General features: G+C 41.6%; 2 protein-coding genes across 19 annotated transcripts in view; both read left to right on the top strand.

Annotated features, from left to right (window-relative positions):
- The window catches only part of LOC122622537 (TLD domain-containing protein 2), a 70,853-nt gene extending 43,675 nt beyond the window's left edge, over positions 1 to 27,178 (top strand). For 6 of the 17 annotated variants that reach the window (XM_043801057.1, XM_043801053.1, XM_043801052.1 and 3 more), the window contains 13 exons: positions 676 to 963; positions 2,551 to 3,036; positions 3,218 to 3,321; positions 3,383 to 3,537; positions 4,351 to 4,909; positions 5,108 to 5,280; positions 5,964 to 6,115; positions 6,174 to 6,336; positions 6,677 to 6,878; positions 25,050 to 25,171; positions 25,274 to 25,433; positions 25,859 to 26,028; positions 26,092 to 27,178. In XM_043801057.1, the coding sequence (XP_043656992.1) occupies positions 676 to 963; positions 2,551 to 3,036; positions 3,218 to 3,321; positions 3,383 to 3,537; positions 4,351 to 4,909; positions 5,108 to 5,280; positions 5,964 to 6,115; positions 6,174 to 6,336; positions 6,677 to 6,878; positions 25,050 to 25,171; positions 25,274 to 25,433; positions 25,859 to 26,028; positions 26,092 to 26,227 (2,870 nt within the window). In that variant the 3' untranslated portion in view covers positions 26,228 to 27,178. Of the gene's footprint in view, positions 1 to 675; positions 964 to 1,706; positions 1,870 to 2,550; positions 3,037 to 3,217; positions 3,322 to 3,382; positions 3,538 to 4,350; positions 4,910 to 5,107; positions 5,379 to 5,963; positions 6,116 to 6,173; positions 6,337 to 6,676; positions 6,879 to 11,736; positions 12,087 to 12,228; positions 12,398 to 16,122; positions 16,755 to 20,291; positions 20,519 to 25,049; positions 25,172 to 25,273; positions 25,434 to 25,858; positions 26,029 to 26,091 lie in introns of those variants that run through there. The other 11 variants (XM_043801066.1, XM_043801065.1, XM_043801055.1 and 8 more) reach the window with 8 other exon arrangements.
- Positions 22,342 to 24,469, top strand: LOC122622539. Of its 2 annotated transcripts, XM_043801071.1 has the most exons (2): positions 22,342 to 23,291; positions 23,370 to 24,469. In XM_043801071.1, the coding sequence occupies exons 1-2, from the start codon at positions 22,560 to 22,562 to the stop codon at positions 24,252 to 24,254; spliced, it is 1,617 nt and encodes a 538-aa protein (XP_043657006.1). In that variant the 5' UTR covers positions 22,342 to 22,559; the 3' UTR covers positions 24,255 to 24,469. The 2 variants fall into 2 exon arrangements, with proteins under 2 accessions (XP_043657006.1, XP_043657005.1); XM_043801070.1 differs by having other exon boundaries at positions 22,342 to 24,469.
- Positions 27,179 to 27,789: the final 611 nt, after the last annotated feature.

Genomic DNA, 27,789 nt, shown 5'->3' with positions numbered 1-27,789 from the left:
GCCAAATCTTAAATCTTAACCAAACTTTTTTGATTAGGAAAAAGAAAGTTTACTTACTGTGCCAAAGCATACAAACGTAAGGGTTAAGTGGCAACATCGATTGTCGACCTTTCCTATTATCGATCGTTATCTAAGTGCAGAACATTTAGCGTCAAACGGTGGGGACCTATAAACTGAATTCTTATCGCTCCTTTTCGTATCAATAGTGAATAGTAAATAGTTATCTTGATAACACAGTGTTTTGTCTGCGGTTGTCTTTTTGACGGACTAGTGAGCTTTGAAATTCGCACGGCTCAGTTGCAGAATGTTAGGGTTTAAAAATGCGCGCCCAAACTAACAGCGCTGATTGTTGTGAGTCACAACTTGTGACACTTCGGAAAAAGAGATGAGGCAGCACTTTGAAGGATAGAAGGAATCTTGTGATACCAGGCCAGAAATGGTGGAAGCGATTGAGATATACTGGCACGTGCCAACCAACGAATTTTCTGTTATCTACCTCTGCCGGCAAAAGGTTTCGCCCACAAGTGTGATTTACTCGCACCTGCGACGCGATGACAACTTTTTCGAGGTCTTCCAGCAGCGTGCCCCGAAAGAGCCCGATCCTGCGAGTACAGAACTGCGACCACGTGCCTCCTGCTATACCCTTATTAATTATTATTTCTTTCCGTTCCGCAGGGCAAAAGTCTTCATTACCCACCATACCCACCATTTCCTACACCGTGGGCAATCGCGACACCCTGACCTCCGTGGCCGCCCGGTTCGACACCACGCCCTCGGAGCTGACCCATCTGAACCGGCTGAACAGCTCTTTCATCTACCCGGGCCAGCAGCTGCTGGTGCCGGACAAGAGCGCCAAGGACGACGCCTCCAGCAGCTCCACCCACGACGCGGACGGGGCCAGTCTGTCCGGAAAATCGAGTCCGGTCGAGCGCAAGGTGTCAGGCGACGAGAGCCGCGAGAAAGGTAAGAACGGAAGCTAATCCAGGCGCTGCTCCCTGGAAATGGTGCAATTGGTGCGTCGATAGTGAAGCGTTTGCCATCATCGCTGCTTGAGTTTTTTGTTGCACGAATTTTACATGCGTGTGCCTATTTTCAGAATTAAAAGTCCAAACACTTTCATACGATAAGGTACATACATACATAGTATGTATTACATACCTCGACGCGCGATTGATAGCATTTTGCTTATTTGATTTTATTTTTTTTATTTCGTTGTTTTCCTAATAATGTTTTAATGTAATTGACGTGTTTCGGAAAATGTACCAAATTGAAGTTATCTGCTCCTTATTATTTGGGGAAACATATTACTTGTACATTCTTGTTTATTACATTGTAATAAACTAAAGTACTTTAAAAACCACTTAAACAAGCACACACTCGAAGATCTCAAAAAAGTTTAGAATAGTAATTGCTATAATTCGTTAATTCTAAAATATGGGCTGGATATAACATTGTATTTGTATTTTTTGTATTTTTTATACGAAAAATGTGTATTTGTTAATTGATGAATTGTTTAATGTTTGACCCCATTTTGTAATAACTTCACGAAATTTGACGATACTTTCTCCAAAAGCAGAGCTTTGCAGTTTCAGGAATACCCATACTTCTGACGAGAATATTTCAGTATATTCCGTTAACGTGAGGTATATATGAAGAACCGAGCTGCGGCCACACTTCTGGTCAATGTTTTCTATTTCATAGAACGTGTTTTTCCGCTGTTTTTCACTTTAAAAAGGCGATAAAATCGAATCGGTCAAGTGCTGAAAGCCACGTACTGAGAGCCGGATAATCCACGACGTAGAGTGCGCCGGAACGTACTCAAGATCCTAACTTTCAGCATGCACACTGCTGTCTTCTGGCGCAATGGAGGTTATTGTTTGTTTTTCCTACCTTTGTTGTCGCTCCGATCTGCGAATAAGTGCTAATTACGGTTGACAAATTTTTGGCATTGAAGGTCAAGGTGTTTTTTTTTTAATAACCTTCGCTTAATCAAGGGTCGCGTTGACCATTCTCTATCCCTGGAAACCGCATCTTCGATATGGGTCATGCAGCAGTTTCACCAGAAATTGCACCAAGCAATTTTCGGAAGTGCACGAGGTTGATCTAAACTAGTTAGAACCAGAACCAGCTATCCAAGTTATTGTTACTACACCATAAACGTTAAAAAGTTAGTTAGTTAGTTAGACTTATTTATTTGAAACCCTTTTTTTCCAATCCCATGGCACTGCGAAAGAGCTGCACCCTTTAGGCAATATTTTTACGAAATCCCCTCACAAACCGAACTAGCTAGGAAAAGCCTTATAATGCCGTTCCCATTTACTGGTCGTAACACCTAAAACAACGAAGGAGGTCACAAGGCGTAGATTTAGTTTAAACTATCCCATATATCAATTTTGCTTTCACAATCTTATCGCGGCCACGGGTGTAGTTGATAAAATCACAGCCCAGCAAGAGCATCTTAAAACCACTAGCGCCCAATATAATATAATAAAAAAATGCCGTTTTTGCACCTAACCAGCTAATATATTAACTAAATGCCGCTCCTTGCAGACATACTCGAGGGCCTGCGCCCCGGATCCCCAAAACCGGGACACATTGAGCGCGTGGGCGGCAGCAGTCAGCAGCAGGCGGAGGAGGAGGCCAACAAAAGCGACGACCCGGTGATCACCCAGCGCTTCCTGAAGATCAATGTGCGCCACATCACGGACGGACAAGGCGTGGTGGGCGGCGTCCTCCTGGTCACGCCCAACGCCGTTATGTTCGATCCCAACGTCAGCGATCCCCTGGTCATCGAGCACGGCCCGGAGAGTTACGGCGTCATTGCGCCAATGGAGCTGGTGGTCAACGCCGCCATCTTCCACGACATTGCGCACATGAGAGTGGCCGGAGGAGCAGGTCAGAGCATGAACTCCGGCTCGGGTGACTCGGAGAAGCCGGAGATCTACTATCCCAAACCAGTATTAATCGAAGAAGACTCCAAGGAGCTATCCGAGCAGCAGCCGTTGCTGGGCGAAGACGGTAATAAACGCTTGGATGGTAAGTTCGGCTCATTTCTATAATCAAGTTTCTTTAACTCCAATACAAATCCATGTAAGAAGATAAACTGCTTAGCTTGTCTAAGATCGATCGGAAATGAAAGTATAGAAAGCGTATAAAAAAATTTCCCTTCAGAAGAGATTCGCGTACTAATTCTTTTTTTGTTATCTAACAACTGCAGATATAGAGTCGCTGGAGATCGCTGACGACCAAGAGTCGCTTTGCTCCAGCACTGGACGCGATGGCGACGCGTTTCCCAAAGCCTTCGACCGCGAACGTGTGGAGGTAAGGCATTTTAATCATATTATTCCTGTGTCCCAACTAATTCCCCATTGATTTTCTCTAGGACTCTTCTACGGAAGCCAAAGATAGCTCTAAGACTGACGGTATAGACGATGAAGACAAGAAGGCCGGTCGGGGCCTCTCCAGCACTCGCTCCACCCTTGAGGAGCGGCGCAAGAGTTTGTTGGATCACCACTGGGCCATTCCGAGTAAAGACCGGTTAGTGTTTGCCCAGCTGTCTTACGCTTGTGTTCACACATTATCCAGACATTTTTGTTTGTTGATCCATTTCTAGAGGTTGTTTCTCACATGGCAAAATAATGTACATTTTGTGTGTTATTGTACAGTTGCAACACATTCTCTTTTAATTTTTGATGAATGTATCCAAATATTCGATTTTGAAGTAGTCAACATAATGTATATTATAACTTTATTAATCTACAGTATTTTACTAATTTTAAAATGTTTTCAAATTGTAACTTTAAAAATTACATAATTGCATAGTTTAATCCCGGAATTATAAGTTCATTATTATACCCGTTACTCGTTGAGTATATAAAAACAAGACGGAACGCTACAGTTTCTATTAATACCTTTTGATTGAAATGCGATTTAAATCTGTCAACTGTTTCTGATGGTTTCCATAAATCTCATTAATTTGATATCTTAGGACTATAAACGAATTTTATTCAATACTATAAATGAAAATACAATCATGAAAATATTATCTTAAGTAGCGTTCATTAAGTTAAGTACTTGAAACACAACTAGGTGAACTATTCAATTAATGAAAATCCTTTAGATAAGACTTTGGCTGGCCAAAGACCATTTGTAATTGTTTTAATAACTTGCTGTTTGTTCTTTTCTTGCGTTTTTATTTTCATATTTTGACAACGCTACGCCAAAAACCCTACCCATAATTGCAATTTGTGTTAATAAACCAACCGCTTTACACCAAACACCTATCACATTACACCCCCAAAACCACTTGTACATAAATCTGTGTGTGCCGCGCACCAAAATATTACTCAGCTATTGTTTGTCTAATTTCCGAAGATCCTCAGAAGATGAGGCCGACAACGAGTCTAACGTAACCGTGGACAGCGGTGCACGAGTCCAGGAACCGCACTCGGCCAATAGCTCGGTCAGCGGAGTACCGCTTAGCCAGCCCCCTGTGGCTGCTGTTGCAGCTGCCGCAGCGGTTGGACCTGCCGTTGCTCCTCTGCCTCCCTCGGGCATCGACCTGGAGCACTTAGAGCAGCTATCCAAGCAGTCGTGCTACGACTCGGGCATCGATATTCGCGAGCCCGTTCCGAACGTACACCCGATACCAAAGAAAACCGTCTACAGCGACGCGGACATTGTCCTCAGCTCCGACTGGGTACCACCGAAAACCATTGTGCCGACGCACTTCAGCGAGTCCCCGCCTCGCAGCACCATTCTCGGGCAGAGCCTCGACGCCGGCACAGGAGGCGTCCGTAAAAAGACCTCAAGCGTGAGCTTTAGCGTCGACGACGAGGCCGCTCAGCAGGCTCAGGCCCAGGCGGCTGCACTGGCTGTCACTGACAAGCAGGCGGAGAAGAAGAGCAAGGTAGAGTGTTTATTTATTCGATATGCAGCTTGGTTAAAATAGTTGTATTTATACTCCAAGAAAAGTAACAATTAAAGTGAATATACGTTAAACGATTTATTTAATTTTAGTTAGTGAATCGAAATATTGAATAATTTTACATTTCGATTGTTTCATTATTTTCGCAACCACTTGACTAATATATTCCTTCCCCTGCAGATGCTAAAACGTCTCTCATACCCCCTGACATGGGTGGAGGGCTTGACTGGGGAGGGTGGAGCTGTGCCGCCCGGGGGCGTGGGCATTGGAAGCCTGAACAAGTCAGGAGACACAGACTCGGCACCCAACACGGGTGACTCCAACCAAAGTGTATTTTCGAAAGTATTCTCAAGGTGAGTACAGCCCGAACTCAACGAGTACACATTTATCAATCTCTGACTATAATTGGTACCAAATTTTGTTTATTTCGTTTCGAAAACTAAAAAACCGAAATCGCAAATGCTGCTTTGCTATATATATACACCCCACTGGTTCTCGCTCATAACTTCACACCCCACTCCCCACAACCTCAACTACACCACACGGCACAACATAACACGACATACAACACCCGATATCCCGCCTACATATACTTTAAACACTTATGTACCATTTAGCTCGCCCATCACTCTGGTTTCAGAGCTGGGCGGGAATCTTTTTTCGAAAACACCGTCCGAGGACTCTGGTGGCTCACCTGTGCCGCCATTGACTCCGCATTCGACTCATTCCGAGGGTCACATGACCTATGGGTAAGGACGGATCTCCGATAAGCTCTCACCACTTTATTGATGTGTTCCACCATTCGTTGCCGTTGTTGTTGCTCTTGTCGTTGCTAGTGATGTTGATGTTGTAGTGTTGAGTCGCAAAGAAGTACTAAGTCCACCGAGCACATTTACGCATTTTTGATTCAAATTGATTCATCAGCTTCATTCCTTAGTTCTGAGTGTAAATTCCAATAATCGTTCACAAGTCGTTTATTTAGACCTATCATCATAAAAACGATCTATGCTAATACATTTATTTTGTACCTCCACAGACGTTCCTCAATCGGTACCTTTATTCGTCCTCACTCTTCAGAGGGCACTTCGTCCAGCACTAAGCTGAAGGAGGCCAAGCAGGCGCCCAAACTGGACTACCGCTCCATGGTCTCCATGGACGACAAACCGGAACTCTTTATAAGTGTGGACAGTAAGATGGATATGATTTCCAAGTGATGAGACGCCTACTAATGTTGTATCCTACACAGAACTCATCCCAAGACCGGCCCGAGCCTGCCTTGACCCACCATTGTATCTACGCCTGCGCATGGGCAAGCCCATTGGTAAGGCCATTCCGCTGCCAACCTCTGTCATGTCCTACGGGAAGAACAAGTTGCGCGCTGAGTACTGGTTCAGTGTGCCAAAGAATCGGTGAGTTAGGAGTTACCTTTAAATTAAGAACGCATTTCCGTATTCATGGAGAGCTTATTATAAACGATGCAGCGGTGGCCTCTAATCTCGTGGCACGAGTACACCGGTTTACACGATCAGAAAGGTCATAAGTACATATATCGGTTCAAGAATTCAAATTACTGGGCAACCTAAATTTGAATACTGACTAAATCTAGTAAATACAACAAAAAATACAACACAAAAAGCATTCGGATGATTTTATTGCCTGTGAAAGCTTTTTAACGCCTCCAGTTTAAATACCGGGAAAAACCGGGAACTTGTCCAACAGTGTATTTAATATTATATTTTTCAATTGCAGCGTTGATGAGCTCTATCGCTTCATAAACACCTGGGTGAAACACCTGTACGGTGAGCTGGACGAAGAGCAGATCAAGGCGCGTGGTTTTGAGCTGATTCAAGAGGACACCGAGTGGACCAAGAGCGGCACCACCAAAGCCGGCATGGGAAGCGGCAGCCAGGATGGCGAGGAGATAAGCGACCTGACCCGCGAGTCCTGGGAGGTGAGTCCATATCCATTCACTGCCGGCCTGACCCGAGGCTCTCCATGCGAGTCTGCGTCTTTATCCACCTTTTCATATCGTTTAACTCTTTGCTCTGAGTTTTCTCCTCGACTTGTTCTACATATATTTTTTTAAGATTCTCTCGAGCCTTTCCCCGATATTTTTGAATTACGAACCGAATCGATATTACATCTGCTTCTCTAGGTTATGCCTCAAAAATCGATTTAATGATAACTAAATAAGGAAATTTATATGCAAAAATTTTTTCTATACATACTTATATAATCGTAAATCTTGTTTACATTTTTTCCCCTCGTGTTTTGTACATGCGCTTTCTTCTCCTCCTTTTCTTGTTTTTCTTCTTCCTTTCTTGTATTGAAATTTGATTTGCATTTAATTTCCAACTGAAATAATATCGAACAAAATCGAACCGAAACCGAAAACCAAACCTACAAACAATATCCATCGAAATGAGTCTTCCATTCGCCGTAATGCCAATCTGTACCATATGATATTTAACCTCCTATGACTACGACAGCTTATAAAGGCACCGTTCGCCAAGACCTACAAGATCATTAAAACGGCATCGCATGCCGCATCGCATGACCTGGAAATGCTGGGCGGCGAGGTTAGGACCAAAAACCCTTTAATAAGAATTCTTCACCTAAACCTAACTTTGTTGTCCGCACCAAACTAAAAACAAAAAAACAACTTAAAACCAAATATCCTTTTGGAAATTGTGTGAAAATGTTGAATTTTTGAAAACTTTTATTTCTATTTTCGGTTATTGTTGATTTCAATAGTTTGTGCTCGCTGGTCCTTATGTTTCTGTAGTTTTGAAAACTAAGTACTGTTGCATTTTTCTTTATTTAGTTGTGTTTTAATCACCAACCAAAAAAGGATTTTACACGGAAAATCTATGGCACCCTTTTAGCACTTGTTTGCTGCACTCGTTTATAATCGCACATCATTGATATATTATTCATCGGGATCTTCATATAAATTGCATTGTCTCATTTCTATATCAAGCGATCATTTAATATTGACATTTGCTAAAAATTCAACAAATAATCTTTTCTAGATCGAAAAATTTAAATATTCATATTTTCAGTAAGCATCTTAAATTCAAACATTTTCTTTGCATCGAAATTTGAATCGAATTCATATTGAAAATTTTAAAAAAGGACAAAGAACGACCAACAAAATTCATACCATAAAGCTTTAACTTCCCTAAAAAAGAAAAACAGCTTAAAAACGAATATCTAGAGGATTGAAAAATATTGAAAGGATTAACAAAGCTAACAATACAAAGGACTTTTGAAACTAATGTACATTTACAAATTAGTTTTGAATACAAATACTAGCAAATGCAGAGCAACCACATCATTGCAGATGCATGACCGTATTACCTAACCTAGCCTAACAGCCGAAGTAACCGATTTACATGCGTAATATATACGACAAGTATTACCTATGAGCCAATCTAGAGCCAGCCCCTTGATATTCTGCCCCTTGTGAGTTAACCACATTCTCCTGCTCTTTATTCGAACCTCCAATTTGATATGCTAATTAGACTGATTCGATCGGGGTCTATTTCGCAATACTTACAATTTTAAAAGGCACCTGCTATATGCAGACACATTTTAATTCATCGGCATTTTACAACGATTAGCGCTTTTTGTATATTTGTTTGCTCAATATTTATGGGCACGTTTTCACATTCCCGAAAGCGTGCCAAATGCAGTTTTGGGATCACGATGGATGAGTAACTCCAGTGACTTGAGGGCCTGGCACTCGACTTTCAGTAGGCACTGTCCAAGTCCGAATTAAATTTTTCTTTATCGCCGGAATGGTTAATTTTACTGTCTTATCAGCCGCCAGTGTAGCAATGCAACGGCAAATTGTTTCCTCATTAGCGCTGCATCAAAACATCAATAATCGTAAAAACAGAGAGCCACAGCAGAAAGCTATCAATAGATCTTGGCACTCAAAGGTTATCTCTCGTAAATAAAAACCCATGGTGGCCTTGAGTGACCAAATCGGTACCGATGCAAACTTGGCGTATAAAAACTTCCGCTGGGCTGAAACTACCACAAGGGATAGGTGTGGCTAAAGTTCAGTCAGAAATGGTTAAATGCGCTGAGTGTTTTGTGGCATATTTGGGTCAATCAAAAATGACCGCTTGTAGATAATGCAAACCAATTGCGTAATACTTAAATAAATCTTGCAGCGTGTTTGATGAATGTGCTCATTTGGAAAAAAGCCCTCATTGTGTATTATCTTTGAAAGTATACAAATATTTCGTACAGAGTATTTCGTCTGACTTTTTACTGCACCTAAATCTATAGGCACTTTGAAAAGCAATTAACATAATTCATTTGCACACATTCATAACAAATGCAGCATACCTTTATGAATGAAGCCCATTGGTTATGCTACCCTTGTACACAAATAAGCGTCTAGTTTTTCACTTTCCATAACCGGTTGGATTTATTTAGTTTGCAAACCGCTGAGCGCGTGCCTCGCATAAATCGTTTATTAGGTGTATCGTTAGATGTTTCAATTATAAATCAATTCAAATAAACAAAGTTTAAACATATGTCGCATCAGGTGGAGCAACGGCTCCAACTACATTTAACTACGAGTATATTCTAATTAAATACGTACTTAAAGCGCTTCACAGCGATTGTCATTTAGCCGGTTTCAGATTTCGTTTTATTTTGTTTGCTCAGCGAGTTGATTGGTGAGTCTCATCATCATCTATTTTTTCGATGCTAAATCCGGCTCGGGTGAATAAAAATATCAAAATAAAACCAAGCAAAAATTAATGCGTGATGCTCCTTGCTTAAACGCTCAATTAGCGGACAAGATCGGACAAGATGCCAAATCCTAAACGGTGGGGGTCACTAGACCCGCCCCCAATTCCCAGGGGCCGGCGACGCCAGCCAAATGAACATCGTCTCCAATTGCTTGACGCCTCATGCTTATATACTTGAATATACACGTGTACGTCGCTAGAGCCGCGGTTATTCGTACATATGTACGTATGTATGTCTGTAGGCCTGGTAGGCCTGGTAGAGTACTTGTACCATCAATTGGCTTCAATGAATTTTTACGAACGAGCTGGGAGGACAATTGAAATTGTATTGCTCAGAGGCCTCCTCGCAAATCCACGTCCAACCCCATCGGAATGATCTTTCAAATTGCATTTCCCTCGCCCAGCATTTTCCCTGTATCTCTCGGGTTATCAAAAAACGGTTCACCGTAAGTGCACTCTTGTATTAAATTGCGCACTTTATGACTGCGGCCCCATAAACACTTACTTAATGCTGCATTAATGTGCTTTTGTGGGTGGGCGGTGAAGTGGGAGTGGTAGAGGGTGTTTAGTATTCCTGGGGGACAATTTGATTTCTCTCTCATATAAGTTATGAATCGTGGGTGCGGCTTGAATAAATAAAATCAGCTGAGTGGTCGCACTGATCTGGTTTGAAAGTTATTTTTACCGAGGAACGTTTATTAAGGAGATGCTAAAATGGATTTGTGTGTTGGACGCCAGTACTTATAACATTTAGGCATTTAATACGTTGGAAATTTAAAGAAGATCTCTCACTCACAAAAAGAAATTTAATTAGTTGGCGACTCCTCTGAGCAGAAAATAATGCAAGCAACCGGAATAAAGTCGATGATAACTCGTTTGCTTACAAAGTAGTACATGCTTAAATCAGAGGTTTTATTAGATTGCAACGACCTTAATCTCATCTATAAATAATAAGTAAAACAAAAAAAGGATCTTTAACCTGTTCTCGGTCTTAATGCTCTTGATCTTGATTATTTGCAAGTGACTGATCCATATACAAGTAGTATCTGCGATTCAATCTAGAATTTTCCCTTTGGTACTGGGTGTGTCGTAAGTCCTTAGCAGCTGCATGCGGAAATTTTGTGCAGTGGATTTGATTGCCTTACAAGGAATGCATACAAAAGGTGTACGCGCGCACTTGGTAAGCCGCTAAAATGCTTCGTTTAAAAGCGTGCATAGCAAACAAATCGCTCGGCAGGCAACAAATACACTTATATAGGCGGTGTGCAATCGATTGATTAGCATGACAGTTAATATGTTTGCATAGCTGTAAAGGAAAGCGCAGCAAACACCTGAAAAGCAATTACCGCGCCGGGGGAAAGCGACGAGGGCCACTCTAAAAAGACCGACTCTATAACGAAATAGATAAACTTTTGAATGCTACAACCGATCTATAGTTTTAAATCACAGATAGTGGTTTCTATGATTTAATCATAATTCATCTTATTCGTCTAAAAGCTTCAGTCAAGATTAAATAACTACTTGTACAGAGAATTGTCATGCTAATCTTATCAATAATTCCTAATGGTTGCTATAGACTTGACCATCACTACCACTGCCTGCCCTCCAAAGGGCTACAGGAAGCCGGGATGAAGACTAGACTAAACCTTAGAACAAACCAGAGCAGAAAATGAAAAAGCCTCCTGTGTTGTTTGTTTGTAATAACAAAGTGTGTCCACAAAAGATTCGAAAGTCGTCGGAAATCTCCAGTGTGGCCCCTATGGCACTGGATGATCACCCGTGATCAGCATTTTAAATGTAATATCACCCGGGCCACCCACAGTCGCGTCCCTCGGATCGCCATAGTCTACGGAGCACAGCCACAGCTCCACATATCAGCTGAGAAGCAGCTAAGCCCCGTTTTGTTGCTGTTGATATTGTTATTGTTTCTACTGGCAATATTGTTTTATTTGTTGCTGCTGCTGCGGCGCCTGCTGCGACTTCGAGTGTGTCGACTGAGACAGCTATGGCTGATTTTTTAGTTTTCGCAACACTTCCAAGCCGGACAGTCGCCGTCGCGTTCCATTCGGAATATTTAAAATTCGAATTCGATCCACATGATAGAAGTCTACGGAAAATGTGACTCTAGTTCAACCAAAAATAAAGCAATATTTGAGTAACTGCACTCTTGCAAACAGCTTTCGGGTTTTTCCGCGCAGAGAAGCGTGTTCAAAATTAGATACGGCGAAAAATAGAAGAATAAAGAGTGCGAGGAAAGCGACTCGCTCTTCTCTCTATCTTCAGCTGTCCACGATTCTGCGATTCTTCTGCGGCCGTCAGCTGAAAACGTTCCCAAAATGAGTGCCAAGACAATAAAAATCTCAAAAATAGCAAAATACATCAAGAAAAGGGTAAATATTAATGAATCAACGAAGGCCAGCAAAATATTAGTCTTCTGCGGGACGTGAGACACTTCTGCCCGGGGTGAAAGTGTTCGCAGAAAACAAAAATTGTGAAACCGAAAGCGAAATCGCATAAAAACCAAAGAAAATTGTCTTTCAAAATGCAGTTAGATTTGTAATCCGCGCGCGTTCAAAACCAAATACCAAACGTATTCAATGCCTCGGCCATAACGATGGCCATATCGATCGAAAAAGTTCCCAACTGCCGCCCAAAAGGTCGGATTCCACCGAAAATATCCAGCCCCGACAATAATGATCATGTAAATGCCGCTGCCACGAATGTGGAATGTGAATCGATGCTACATTAGCCACTATATTGCATACCAGATGATCTGGGCAATCCTTGTGTGTGCTCGTAATTTATCTGAGAAATAAATGTGAATTGTTAGTAAAATTGGTCAAATTGCCGGCAAATTAATGTGCGCCAAGCAGTTGTTTATATGAACTCATTCTGTACGAGGATTTCTGTTCAAGACATTGATTAAAATCCAAACTCAGTGAAGCGAAAAATGTTTCCACTCGGAATTCAGTGATCGCAAAGTCTAAACCATACTTGTTCAGAACACGGTTTTCTTGCCGATTTCGACAATCTGTTATTTATGAGTAGCCTTTAGAAACAGATAGAGTTCCTCGACTTCTGCGACACATACAACACGGTTATCAGACGCTCTTGTATCTCTTATCTCCCACTCTCGATCGATCCGAGTGTTTTGATTGTGCGCGGAATCGTTTAAATGAGTTTTATATTTCGGAGAAATTTAAATGGCAGATGGCGGGTAAAAGCGACGGCCAAGTGGAACTATTGTTGGCCTGGTTAGAAAAGGGGTTACTTTTCTCACCTGCTAAGCACCTATTTCATGGCATTTTACGATTGGGTAGAAATTACCAATTTTTTTGAACCCGAAACCCGTTTAGCCGGTCTAGAAAACTCCGAAATATTTTCGGTTTCATTTTAATTTGCATTACAAGCTAGATTTTATTTTGGCCACAATATCGCGGCACATTTGACATTTCTTTCCCCTTTCGGCATTGTTTTAGGGGTCGGGGTCACCTCTCTTTAATTACCCACCTTTGTCTGTAGTTAGGTTTAATTCAAAATGCATTGCCCAGATCGGCCCCACATTTTCAATAGGACTTTTCATTAAAAAAAGAAAATTGTACTGAGTATATAAACACTTTTTGTGTTTGCTCAAATCGAAATTCAATGCGACAACGGGTTCTGTTTGGCGGAAAGAAATCACCCAGTTGTGAAGAGCCATATAACCATATAGACTTTGCTTATATCCCATTTGGGTTTCAAATGGTTGACTGGAATTAAACACAGCCTGTTCGTATTTAATTTCATCGAGATCTGGCTAACTAAAGGCTAAGAAGCGAAACAAAAAAGGAGAGATCAAAATGTTAAATTTAGTTAGTAATTTTACTTTTCCCTTTTAAACTTAAAAGTTGTATTATTTTCCCAAATCGTAATACTTTTTTGTTAATAACCATTATACAAATTATGTAGTGGAACTTCAGCACTGAGTGAATGCCTTTACAGACTTTTAAGTCCTATTTCGGGCCCTCTGCTTCGGAATATTGGATTACTAGCATCTAGCTACAATTATTGCCTCATTATGGACATGGTTGTTTTTGGTAACACAATACCGACTACCAGGCCATTGTCGAGAGGGCGTTGCACGTACTCTCGTAACAACAAACATGCGACAAGTGGCCACACACCGAGCCCGCTTTAACAAACAAATCAAATCGCACACATCCACGGCTGCGATGTAAATATACCCGCAGACACGTGATTGTTTCATCATTTAGGTCGCCAAAAAATAATTGCGTGTAGTAATTTCGTTGTAGTATACAAATTGAGGAGCAAAAAATACGTTAGACAACTTGGTAACTATGTTTTGGCTAGACACAAATATATATGTCAAAAATTTGTTTATTTAAATTAATTGCTTAGAGGTTAGGCCAATCAAGAAATCCCGAAAGGGAATCCAAGATTTGAATTACCTACCGATAAGGCGACCTGCAAATATATGTTATGTCGTTTTGATTGCTGTTATCTGCTGTGTTTTTAACCAGACGAAAATATTAACCTGAAAGGACTAATTGCGAGTAGCTGAGCCAGAATCGGATTTATAAGCCATATTTCAAACAGCTGTGGGTGATGCAAGCTTAATCTTTGGTACGATCATGTGATCAAAACCATCTGTGGACTCTGAAGCAAGGGCAATTTAAAAAGATATCTGTTTTTAACCGGTTCACAGTTGATTGGTCTCTTTAAAATATCACATACATTCCAGAGTAGATCAACGTTGGGAAAAGCGATTCCGGTTTCAGTTTTTGTTATGTACCCTCTACTCCAACGATTTGAGGGGCTTGCTTACGCGATTTGAAAAACATACTTTAGCCGGTTTGCTGCGTAACTAATTAGAATACTGCATGGGGAGTAGTTTGACTCATGTTGTTTTCGTCTTTGTTCGCCTGCTGCCGTTGTCGCCGCGTTTAACACGCCCACTAATCTGTTTAAGTATGGCCCCTTGTCCTCTTCTTCCTCCGACTTGTGTAAAGCGTTTATTACAGTCAAACCTCCGAAAATAAAACCAATAACTTCAAAATGTGCATTTTCTAAAAAGTTTGAAGCAACATATTTGTTATATGTATATTAAGTTCATCTGTATTTTTATACCCGTTACGGGTAGAGTAAAAGGGTATACTAGATTCGTTGCAAAGTATGTAACAGGCAGAAGGAAGTGTTTCCGACCATATAAAGTATATATATTCTTGATCAGGATCAATAGCCGAGTCCATCTGGCCATGTCCGTCCGTCTGTCCTAGTACGCTAGAAAGTTGAGATTAAGCATACAGACTTCAGAGACATAGACGCAGGCCAAGTTTGTTGACCCATGCTGCCATGCCCACTCTAACGCTCTCAAATCGCCCAAAGCTGCCACGCCCACACTTTTGTAAAATACTTTGATATTTTTTCATTTTTTTGTTAGTAATGTAAATTTCTATCGATCTACAGAAAAACTTTGCCACGCCCACCCTTATGCCCACAAACCGCCCAAAACTGCCACGTCCACACTTTTGGAAAATGTTTTACTTATTTCTCATAGTTTTATTAGTCTTGCAAATTTCTACCGACTTGCTAAAAAACTGACACTCCTCCTTCGCACTTCCACTAGCTGAGTAACGGGTATCAGATAGTCGGGGAACTCGACTATAGCGTTCTCTCTTGTTTTAAAATAAAACGTATCCAGTTTCTCTTTATCCGAGCCGTAGACATGCAAAACCCGTTAGTAAAATTACGCACTTAACCCAAAAAAAAATACCTTGTTGAAACCGCAGATGCATACGCAGTGGGCAATACATAAAACCTAAAAGAAAAACAAAAATAAAGATTACGTATACGCAACTTCTAGTTGGAATAATCATAGCAACATGTTGCAGAAACAAAATGTCTCAACACTAGACTGTTAGAAACACGATTAACAGCGTTGCTAACATAATGTACCAACAGTGGCTAACATAATATATCGACCTGCACTTTCTAGTTTGTAAAAACTGGACTCAAGAGACTTACAACTTATGTGGTGTCAAAGTTATTACTATGTAATGTATGTAAAGACTATTTAATAATGTAATGTAAGTACTTGCATTACTTAATTCATTATAGAAACTTTCCTCTCCCAAAATGGTTAATAAATATTCTTTTAATTAAAGTAACAAGCAGAACCACATAAGTCGTAAATCTTTGTCATTTCCACAAACAGACTCCACCGAACAAAAGGGGAGCGCTTAATAAGAGCTGATAAGTTCAGTTCTGGTGTTATAGGCTAAAAAGTTTGTGGCTGTGTGCTGGCCGAAGTGTGACGTGACTCACTGTAGGTTGCGTGTTAGCAGAGGCTAATTTTTTTCGAGGCTCCAAAGAGAGTCCAATAAGTTTTAGTCGGTCGAGCAACTTGTTTGAAAACACACAGAGCCGCCCCCAAATGTAGCTTTTAATGTGAAAGAAAAGATGGAAGGTATAATAAAACATCTGCGGAGAACACGTTGAAAAGTAAACCAATTTGAATGTTCTAACTAGGAACAAAGTGTTTACGTGTAACAAAGAAAGGCCAAAAGCAGTACTGCAAGGCGGAGAGTGGAAGACGTATAGTGTGATAAAAGCGGTGGCGACAACAGAAACGCAAATAATCGGAGAAAAAGTTGAAGCAAATATCGTGGGTCACAAGACCATTCAGAAAAGCGAAAGAGAGAGAGAGACAGAGAGGCGATATGTGGAGCGCCAAAGCTTTCTCACAGTGCTAGCCCAAAAAGTGGGACATCCCTACACAAAAGCTTTCGCAGCTGCTACCGCTGCTCTTCCACGGAACACCGCCACTGTTAGCCATCAGCAACATGTGGTTCGCAATTTCTGTGTTCGCCATTTTGGCCGTTTGCGGGCTGGCCGGCCGCAGGTGGGGTCGCTACCTCTACCTGCACTACGGCCGCCACCTGCTGCCGCGCTCCCTCCTCTCGGCCAAGAACCGCGCCCCCACGCCCCCTCTCTCGCCCACCAAGGACGACCAGAGCCTGGAGGCTCTCCTCGACGAGAGCTGCGAAATGCACGAAACGGTGAGTGCCGATCAGGATCGGATCTGGCAAGGGATCCAAAGGAGATAAGTGTGAATGTACCAAGCAGGGTTCCCTTTTATTTTCCAAACCTATTTCCATAATATGGTAAATAAATATACATATTTTGCAAGGCCTTACGAAATAAGAATAATTTTTTAATTCTTTTTGGCACCCCATTTTCATAAATCAAATTCGCCGTTTTTGAGGCTAAGCTTTGTAGTATAGTGCGGTTAGTAATTAGTGTCAAGAACATTAGGGTTACGTCTATTATAGACCCATTATCGCACACGTTTCTCCTATTCCAAACTACTATAATTGCTCGAACCGATTTGCAACTATTATGGCATCAATATAAGATACAAATGTGACTAGGACTCCGGACATCTCGAGCGAACGCCATTTGTCTGTCTGTCAGGTGTTTGAACTTTGGTGCTTGCCTCGGGTTAACGATCTTTTCGGAGGAATCTCATTCCCAAGCATTACATGTAATGGGTTGACACTTTCCAAAGTCGCGTGGCTCCCCTCAAAAATTTGCTAGTTGCTATTTAACTTTGGCAAACACGTCTCTTGTTTTGGTTGAGCAATGTGACATCACAACAGATGATAACTAACCTAAGTTATTCTGTGCGACCAACCAAATATTTGCTTAGACATACAAATTACAAAGCACAGCGCAAAAATGGATATACAATAACTAAACAAACCTTCAAAATGATAAATTGCGGAAAAACTTATTTTTCTTGCTGTTTTTATGCATTTAGGCGAAAAAATGAGAAAAAAATAAAAAGCTTTAAAAACAGAAAAACGAATATATTTAAATAGCATGGTTGAAGTAACATGAACTGATAAGGAATGCGGAAAAAACCGGAAAAATAAAAACGATATTAGCTCTGGTTATAATTAGGTTATCAAACTTTAATACTGCTCATGGAGTTAGATAATTCTCTGGAGCTTATTTAACTGTAATTTATGATCTTTAATACTCGAATGCTTTACATATAAACGAATGGAAAATTTGTTGGTCAGAGAAAATTATAGTAGACGTATATTTTGCACATTTTTGCAAACAAGGCACTGTTAGGAGTTCTCTTGTGCGATTTATTGCCCTGCCTTTCCTTCGCACCTCTGCCTAGCCTCTCACACACCTTAATTACCACCTAATCCCTCCGCCGTTGAACTACCCCTTCACATTTAAGCCAAGAATTCCTTACGCGTTTATTATTTTGCTTACCTATTACCTTTCTGCTTTTTGTTTTGCTGGCTCCTTCGCGCGTATCAGGTCTCAATACCCGTTTGGCCAGAAAGCTCTTTTCTGTAGCGGCTCTTCGCCTTTTGCTGTTTTTACCTCGTTTTGTATTGAGGCCGGTTCTGTGGATTTGTCTGTCTGCCAAACACTTTTAAATTGTTCGGCGGCAAGAAACCAGTTGATGCGTAGCCGTTGCGGAATATGTTCGCCGCCGTTCCCCCAGCTAAAGTACGCTGTCTTTATAATTCTACATGTTCGAAAAGTGTCTTAAATAAGTTAATCGAGCTAACAAACCAAAACAACAAGAGAGAATGCTATAGTCGAGTTCCACGACTGTCACCTATCCGTAACTCAGGTAGTGGAGGGGCGAACAATAAATGTTCACATTTTTCTGGGATATTCATAGAAATAGGGAAAAAAAGAATTCAATTAAAAAGTGTTTGAAAAGGGTGGGCGTGACAGTTTATGGCGGCTTGTGAGAGTGTTAGAGTGGGCGTGGAAAAAAGTTATTTGACAAATTGGTAGAAATTTACAAGATTAATAACAAATATCAAAACCTTTTTCAAAGGTGTAGACGTGGCAGCTTTAAGCGGGTTGCGGGCGTATCAAGTTGTTGGCATATCGGTAGAAATTTATAAGACAATACAAAACTGAAAAAATATAAAAACATATTCCCAAAGTGTGGGTGTGGCAGTTTTGGGCGGTTTCTGGGCATTAGAGTGGGCGTGGCAACATGGGTTTGCGTCTATGTATCTGAAGTCTGCATGCTTAGCTTCTATTATTCCAGAGATCTCGAAGGGTGACGGGTATCCGATAGTCGGGGAACACGACTATTGCGTTCTCCCTTGTTTTAACATGCTCTTAACTAATTACTTAAAACAGATAGCTGGTAATGCAACTATCTTATCTTTACCGTGGAGAAAACGAAAACAAATGGCAAATTTTGCTATGCATATAATTCTGGTTAACTGAATCTCAAACCTTTGTCGTGACTAAATGGCCGAGGGAAACTCCCTTGGGAATTATTTTCTTCCCTGGCCGACTGTGTTTACGACTCTCGACTAAACAAGAGGTCGGCAACATCAATCGCTTGTATATGAATACCATATGAACTTATCCGGAGTGCTACCGTTTCTTGGATGCAAAAGGGTTGCAATGATTTCCAGCAAACATCGTAAAGATGTTTGAACGGACTTGTCAGGCCAATGATGGCTAAATGTCTAAGTGTGCCCAGTAACAAAATGACACTGATTATTATCACCACTGACTAAACCAATTATTTGTAATTTAATCACAGTGCAGATTGTGCGGTGATTCCGGGGTTAACTTCTTATTTTATGAAAACAAAGTGGGGTGAATTGAAGTTGAACAGCAGTCGCTGAAGTTTAATGTCACAACTGTAAATATATTTAACACAATTTTTAAACAAACTGATTAAAACTAAAAACAAGAGAAAATGCTATAGTCGAGTTATCTGATACCCGTTACTCAGCTAGTGGAAGTGCGAAGGAGGAGTGACAGTTTTTGGCGGTTTGTGGGCGTTAGAGTGGGCGTGGCAAAAAGTTTTTTGGCAAATCGAGAGAAATTTACAAGACTAATACAAAAATGAAAAAGTATTGAAACATTTTTCAAAATTGTGGGCGTGGCAGTTTTGGGCGGTTTGTGGGCGTGGCAACATGAACCGACAAACTGGCGCTGCGTCTATGTCTCTGGAGTCTGTATGCTTAATCTCAACTTTCTAGCTTTTCTGAAGTTTCTGAGATCTCGACGTTCATACGGACGGACGGAATTGGCCATATCGACTCGACTATTGATCCTGATCAAGAATATATATACTTTATATGGTCGGAAACGCTTCCTTCTGCCTGTTACATACTTTTCAACGAATCTAGTATACCCTTTTACTCTACGACTAACGGGTATAACTACACGAAAGAATTGCGTTTGAAATGAAAAAATCCAGCGTAAACATTTTATCACGGTCTACTATTTTTAATATATTTTATTTTAATCGTTCCTCCGATCTCGAAAAGCACAAATCCGATATTAGCCCTCTCTGCTGCGTATATTATAAATAATACAATATGCCTGGCTCTCTCTTTCGCCGAGCAAACTCACGACTTGAGCTGAGCAATTTGAGCGAGCAGCAAATAAATATATTTTCGCTGACGCCCAATAAAAACGGTTGGACTGAAATCGCGGGCAGTTGGCTTTTGAACGCGCTACGCCAAGTCGGCTGAGTTAATCTCCCCAGCATCTCTGTTCCTGCAGAGGAACGAACGATAAAAATTCTGATACCGATTCTTATTCAGATTCAGATTAACAATTGTGCCGAGCACGTGCCAAAGTGGCTTGATAAGTGGCTTGATTTTGAGCATACACTATATACGCCGTCTTGTGTGTAAAAAGTTTGAATGCAATAGAAATTCAGATCCCTCGATTGAAAGTGACAACAAACCCAGTGCCAAACTAAATGAAGATGTGCGAATTAATTGTCAGTCATGGACTCGACCGCGAGGTATAAACATCATTATTGCAGGCACGAACACATGATTCATGTGATTTTCCAGCTGTTCAATATGGTTTTTCATTAATTTCGAAAGAGTTTATTTTTCGCTCATCAGTTAAGCTCAACTTAAACTCGAGATCGTGTTTTTAAGTGCTTTGCAAATATATAAAGCTATATGCAATGTACCAGCCATACTGTCATTGACGTTTGACTTTGGCTATCCTCTTCAAAAAACACGCTACGATCTGCGATTGAGCGACGACCCTCGTTGAAGTGCGTTAAAAATCGCTTTTTATTTTATTGCGGAGTCTGTGAAATTGCGTTCTGTATTTTAATTTGTAGGGGTCCTCTGAAAATTGCAGTCACGCCTCAATTACCAGACTCTTGTTCCCATTGAGTTGTCGCAAAAAAGCGCGCATACATCTGTGAAATTGGCGCAGTCTGGTGATCAAAATGAGTTTTCGATCTGTTTCACTGACCCAAATTGATCTGAAAGCACACAGATTTCTCGACCTTTCATATGGCTTAGGTATCTTCGACTATCTGATTTTATCGCAGATTTCATATCAGACTAATTGCCAGCAAGGCCGTCTATCGTTGTTGAGATTGCTCAGATATTAATTTCTAATTAATTTTGTATTGAACCCTAGTACTTCGACACTCGATGGCGAATCGAAGTCATGGCGCAATACTCGCAGAGCGCCACTCAGGGGCTCTTCAACTCGAGTGTTGGCAAAAAGCTAATCAATCATCCGCAGATTATCAAGATTTAATCAAACCACCAACTGCGACGCCGAATTACATATGACTACAACTGCTGCTCTGATATAAGCGGTGTAGTATTTTTCGAGCTGGTTTTGTTTTGAGGCCTTATCGAGACTTGCTAATGGCTGAATCGCGGCCTTTAAAGACTGAGAGGCAAGCGAGAAACTGCCTTGAATTTGGATGATTTTAGCAATGCGAATGATCTCACATCTGAATGGCAGCAGGTGTGGGTTGGTAACTAAAGTGTGGGTGCTGATAACTCCTATCCTAACTATTAGTAATGCTACGTGTGTGCCAGACTTATGCAAATGTCTGAAATAAGGGAGAGCTTGTTTTGGTAATTCATACTCGATCACCACGAATACAATTAGCACAATCATTGACGTCACTAGCAAAATGTTCACACGCTGGGAAAGACGACATTGTCACACCCAGAAGCAATTCAAAGCACAATGTACTGGTAAATGTAACAGGTAAAACAAAGTACGCACCCAAATTAACCGTGGATTCGAAATCAATTTCACATGATGGCGTAGCTTTGCTGCGTTTCCCTATCACTAAGATTCCTGGCGGATAAGATTTCATTAAAATTAAAATTGAAAATTAAATAAGAGACACTAGCACCCAGTTTTGCAGTGATATGGCTCAGTTCACTGAAAAAGCCCCAATTAATCGGTTCTCCATCATGGGATTGCACGAAAAGCTTCGAAAGTTTCACCATCATCACAGAGGTCCCTGTCAGCGAATTTTAGGGGTGAGCTTAGGGGATTTAGATAGGTCTCTCCAATTGCTATCATTTTGAAATTTCCACATTAAATGATCATACCTAATAAAAGGCGATTTAATTAATTAAATACTTATGGGAAACGAAGAATGTGGTTCTATTTTACATTTTACATTTGGGTGTTCTAAAGAAGCATTTGCATGCAACATATAACCAAAATAATACAAAATTCCAAAATATCTGTGGTAGCTGTGGTAAGCCTCTAGCTGAAAACAGGTATTCCATATGGTTTGCGATCAAGCAAGCGTTGCCTTTGTCTCCATCGGTTTTTATCTGGGGGTTCGTTGAGCAGTTTCATTTCGTTGCCAGTTGTTGTTTTATTTCGTTTCGTACAGAGCTGTCTAAAGTAGAAAATTCGAATTTATTTTCCCAACTCTGGGGTTTAATCCGTGTTTTGTTGGTCTAGCGAATTCGTGAAAGTGAGTTCTTTAGTCCTTGAAGAAGCGTGCTTCGTTTTCGCAGGTTTCTGCTAAATTGTTCGTGAAATTATTGGTTCCCATTATGAGTACCCATCAGTGCAGCCTGGGGAAGCTGGCCCGCCGAGGTGCCAGCCTGCAGATTACTCCATTGGCCGCTACGATGCGGAGTCTATACCACACCCGGAGCAGGCCATGTGTGGCCCAGAGCACGGGACAGTTGGGCCAACGGTCGAAGCCAGCGGCGCAGCCCTACAACTTCGAGCGAAGCCGGGTGCGTAAGATCGCCGGGGTGAGGAAGACGATGTCCAACCAGATGCAGGGCATGGGCCCCAGCCTGGGACATGCCAAGGTGGCGCCCTACAAGCTCTACGGCAAGTCGCGGCTGTTCTCCTCCTCAAGCAGCCTCAACAGTCGATTGCAGCAACTGGAGCAAGAGGACGACGAGGAGGAGTACTCGGGCCGGGTTTCCCAGCCCACGCACACCACGGCCTCTTTGTCCGCCACCCAGCGGCGGTACAATCAGGCGGCAGGATTCGGCAAGGGCATAGCCATGCAAACGGCCAAAGACATCAGCCAGTCCATCCAGGAGGAACTAATGGTAGTGGACGCCGACACGCGCGACATGCTTAACTGCGATCCCAGTCGCAAGGCGCTGCGCGACTATCACGACCAGATGACCCAGCGGTCAAAAAACTCTGTCGACCCCATGCAGGGTTGGAAGCATCCAAAGAACCTCAAGTATCTCTCCAATCTCCCGGCCGAGAGAAGTACCAGTAGCCCAGCAGTTCAAACCGAGGAGGAAGCCCAACGGCAGGTGAGGCCACGTCGCCGCCAGATGATCATGGGTCACGCCATTCGCAATCTCGATGCCATATCCCATCTCCCGCTTCAGCTCACTTCCGGACCCAGGTTCGAGATGTATACCTCCAATGCTAAGGAGATGTTCTCGGAGCAGCGCAGCGAACTGCGTCCGCAGACAAGTTGGCACACCCCAAAGCCCGCCGCCGAGGACAATCCCGAGGATCGGCTTATGGACGTGTCGATGGTCCGATCAGAGCGCCCAGATATCACAGTGGCCAGGGGCCTCTGGAAGTCCGGGGAGGACGCACCTGAATCGGATTCGTGGTACGAGCAGCCCAAAGCCGAGCGGGAATTCTTAAAGCAGACCTTCCTCGGCGGAGCCAGGAGTCGCCGGAAGTTGGGACAACCCCAGTTGGATGAACCCCGTTACGAGGCGACCGACAATACGGCCCAGATTAGTGCCTCCCAGCATGTGATTAACCAGAAGTTCGCCGGCTTCCGCATGTCGGCAAGGGGTAATCAGAAGCAAATTATAGAGTCGGTGAATCCGACACCGCAGCTCAAGCCTCATCAAAGAGCCATGTCGGAGCCCCGGGATACGCGAAGAAGACGTGGAACTGCGAAACAGGGCATCGAACGACAGGCTGCACCTCGGTTTTTTGGTGGTGACAGCCAACAAGCTGCGGAAGAAGATGGGGACGATAAAGAGGATTTCAGGGAGTCCAATTGGCCATCGCCCAGTAACTCGGTGCTCCCGATATCCTCTCGAAGCGATACTCGCCTACAAACGGAGAACAGGTCGGGTGGTCGGAGTGTCATGGGCGAGAAGCGGGGCCCCAAAAAGTCGGCGGCCACTGAACCTGCCGTGGAGCACAACGAAATCGCGATGCCGCCGTGTTACAAAAAGGAGTCGGCCGTCCAACGCCTGGGAAGTGCTTCTTCCAAGCACAACAGCCGCGCCTTTAACAGCTACTAAGCAGTTGTGCCACGACCTCGGCACTTCTGAAAGTTCACTTTAATTCCGACCATCGTCCACAATAGATAGCCTAGCCATTTGGAAACTCAAATTCGCTGTAAAAATCCCTAAAAGTCAAACAAATTGAGGCCTGGAAATCTTGTTCGCCAAGTGTAGTATTTTCATCGCAAACCTTAAGTAATTTAAATAAAATCGATCACAGTTGCGTAAATTAACTGTAAGGACAACATTTAATGGTGGTAATATTTCTACTCTGTCAATAAAGTTTTCGGTTATCGCAACGTCGTCTCTAGATTGAATTTCGTTTTTTCGTTTTGTAGAGGTTTCTTCTGAACACTGGTTTAAAAACTCAGGTTACAGTTTCCGAAACATCTTTCAGCATTGTAAAATAACCATATTTCCTCGTGTAATAGTGTTATCTTTTACTTTTGTTCACTCCGCTAGTGCCTTGGCATCGGTGAGCCGTTTTAATTTGTAGTTCAATTTTAAATTACGACAAGAGACACCCACAAAGTCGGCAGACTCAAAAAACTAGCACTGCACTCCAAGTATAAAAGTATATTACATTCAATTGAAAACCCAATAACCAAATCCAAGCACCAAACTTGAAATGCTAAATCCCAAAAACCCTTTCCAAAAAAAAAACAGCAGAAACGTATTTAAATACCTTTTAGATATGAATTTTTATTTTTATTTGGATTTGATTACTTTACTTACTAGATTATGTTTAATAGTTGTACATTCATGTCTTGCTTGTTTTGCTAATATCTGCGGTTTTCATCAATCGTTCTCTAGGTGCTGTCAATGAGCACAGATGAATATCGCAAGACCTCACTTTTTGCCACAGGCTCATTCGACTTGGACTTCCCCATACCAGACCTGATCGGCAAGACAGAAATCCTTACAGAGGAGCATCGGTAAGTTGTCACTTGGTGAGATTTCACCACGTTTAGTTGAATTTCAAATGCCTTTATTAAACCCTTTGATTCTTAACTAATTACGGGTTTTCTGCTTTACAGCGAGAAGCTCTGCTCACATCTGCCGGCTAGAGCCGAGGGATACTCCTGGTCCCTGATCTTCAGCACCTCACAACATGGTTTCGCACTGAACTCCCTGTACCGCAAAATGGCTCGTCTGGAGAGTCCAGTTCTGATTGTCATTGAGGATACGGAGCACAACGTAAGTTGAATCCCACCGTAAGAATAAGCATATATTCAACCTCATAGACGAATGACATTTTAAAAGGTCAGGAAGCTTACTCTCCCGTTTGAAAAGAACAACTATAAAATGTTAGCCAAGTTCCACAGTTGAAAGTGATTAGATCATAAATAAGTGGGTAAAACTAGTAATTGTCTTTCACTTTGAGAACTCTAATGAATTGCACATTCATGCATCCCGTTATAAACGCCAGCGCTCTGTTAAATATGAATGATTTTCTGTAGTGGTAATTAAGCGAACTCTTGTATGCCTTTTGAATACATCAATTAGCATCATCTTAAGTTCAAGCTTAGTGCAGTAAAGATGAGAGCGATTAAGAAATATTACACAAATTGTTTTATAAAAGCAAGTCACATCGATTTCACAAATTCTTATTTCCAATGTAGGTATTTGGTGCCTTGACCTCCTGCTCACTGCATGTGTCGGATCACTTTTACGGCACCGGTGAGTCCCTGCTCTACAAGTTTAACCCGAGCTTCAAGGTGTTCCATTGGACTGGTGAGAATATGTACTTCATCAAAGGCAACATGGAAAGCCTTTCGATTGGCGCTGGAGAGTGAGTTTGATGCACTTGATGCACTCCTGGCAAGTGCTAATTTGTTTTTGATTCTATTTTCAGCGGTCGTTTTGGCCTGTGGCTGGATGGGGACCTGAACCAGGGACGATCGCAGCAATGCAGCACATATGGCAATGAGCCTCTGGCGCCACAAGAAGACTTTGTTATCAAAACACTCGAATGCTGGGCATTTGTTTAAGTGAATTTCTGTTGTCGACAACAAACATATTTAAGGATGGGAGCGAGGGCCTCCTGTCGGCCTATCTATTTAAATAATTATATGTACTTGTACTAAAAACCAACAACCTGAGAAAGATGTCAAAAGCTGGTGTGCGTCCAAGAATCCGTCGGACCGGTCCACACAGCCCGAACCCCAAATCACATGAATACACCAACACCACATAAAAAAGGATCTGCTCTGAAGAAAAATGCTTGTGAAAATTCGGTTCTCGGAAGCAAATGCGAGTTATCTATGCGTTGGAACGTATTAATTATTTAGTTTTTATATCATATATTATTAAACAAAAGCAACTAAATTATGTGTTAGACTTAAACAAAACAAAACACGAAAAAACCCGAAAGGCAGACTAGCGACACGGAAAGCTAAGCGAAAACAGTTGAGGATAACATTAGAGGTCATCACACATCTCCATGAATAATATGGCACACGCTTACACCCACATACACCCACACAAACTCACATTAAGTTTAGTTCTTATTAACGAAAATTATAAACAACAAATTGTGAGAAGAAACATATAGCAAAAAGCAGGTTTTTATAATTTATCGTGTATACTTCTCTTGTTTTATTTCAGTTTGAATTCAGTTTCGACTGTATGAGTTGCTAAAGTTATTGAGAACATTGTGAAAGAGCAAGCTAAGGAGATGAGAAAAATAAAAAGAATGTCGATATAATTTTTAGTGCAAAAGTGCTGATTGCAAGTATAACTAAAGCAAAGATAACTTTTAACGATTTGACATTTATATATATGTAAAGAAGAAGCTGATAGCGAGCGTTTTATTTTTTAGTTTTACACGATATACATATATTTAATTATGATTATTTTAATGCTAATGATGTTGACTTTTACGCAATTATACTAAAACTAAAACAACACCAGATTGAAATACACATTATTATACAACCAAACTGGCCAAACAGAGGTTTTACTTCCTCCGAGACCCAGAAATTTGGCTCCCAATTGATCTCTTCAAGATAATTTTATCGCCCCACCCCATTGGTATGATATGAGGGTCCCAAACCGGCACATTTGTTTTGTAGTTGTAACTTTTCTTTGCAAATATGGGTCACATACACATACGCAGATATTTCCGCAGCAAAATCAGAATCAGGAGTGTTGGCTTGTTGCTGGTGTAAAAGGTTTTGGGGAAATCAAACCAACAAACTTAAATGGCTTTATATCCCTTTTGAGATACAATTTCAGTATAATTATATATAAATAAATTATATACATATACGTATATGTACATACGCTAATATATAAGTGTACAATGGTAAAAACGAACATAGGTATATGTAAGTGTAATTTTTGTAGTGTATTTGCGCCCCAATTCAAAACCCCTAGCCCCAGCTCCTCCAATCGATTGTATTGTGACCTCCCAAAAACTTACGGCCACGCAGCCGACTCAGAAACATATTCTAAATATTAAAATACACACAAGACGCTGGGAGATACATTTCAGAGAACAAACGAAACAATATTGCTGATATTTTACACAGAACAGAGTTCGAAACTAAAA

The sequence above is a fragment of the Drosophila teissieri genome, chromosome 3R (genome assembly GCF_016746235.2).
Source record: "Drosophila teissieri strain GT53w chromosome 3R, Prin_Dtei_1.1, whole genome shotgun sequence".
NCBI lineage: Eukaryota > Metazoa > Arthropoda > Insecta > Diptera > Drosophilidae > Drosophila > Drosophila teissieri.
The sequence above is the reverse complement of the archived record's forward strand: the minus strand, read 5'-3'. Positions and strand labels throughout refer to the sequence as shown.

Bases quoted from the DNA above. Each gene is read 5' to 3' on its own strand.
- LOC122622539 (XM_043801070.1), top strand. From the start codon at position 22,560: ATGAGTACCCATCAGTGCAGCCTGGGGAAGCTGGCCCGCCGAGGTGCC.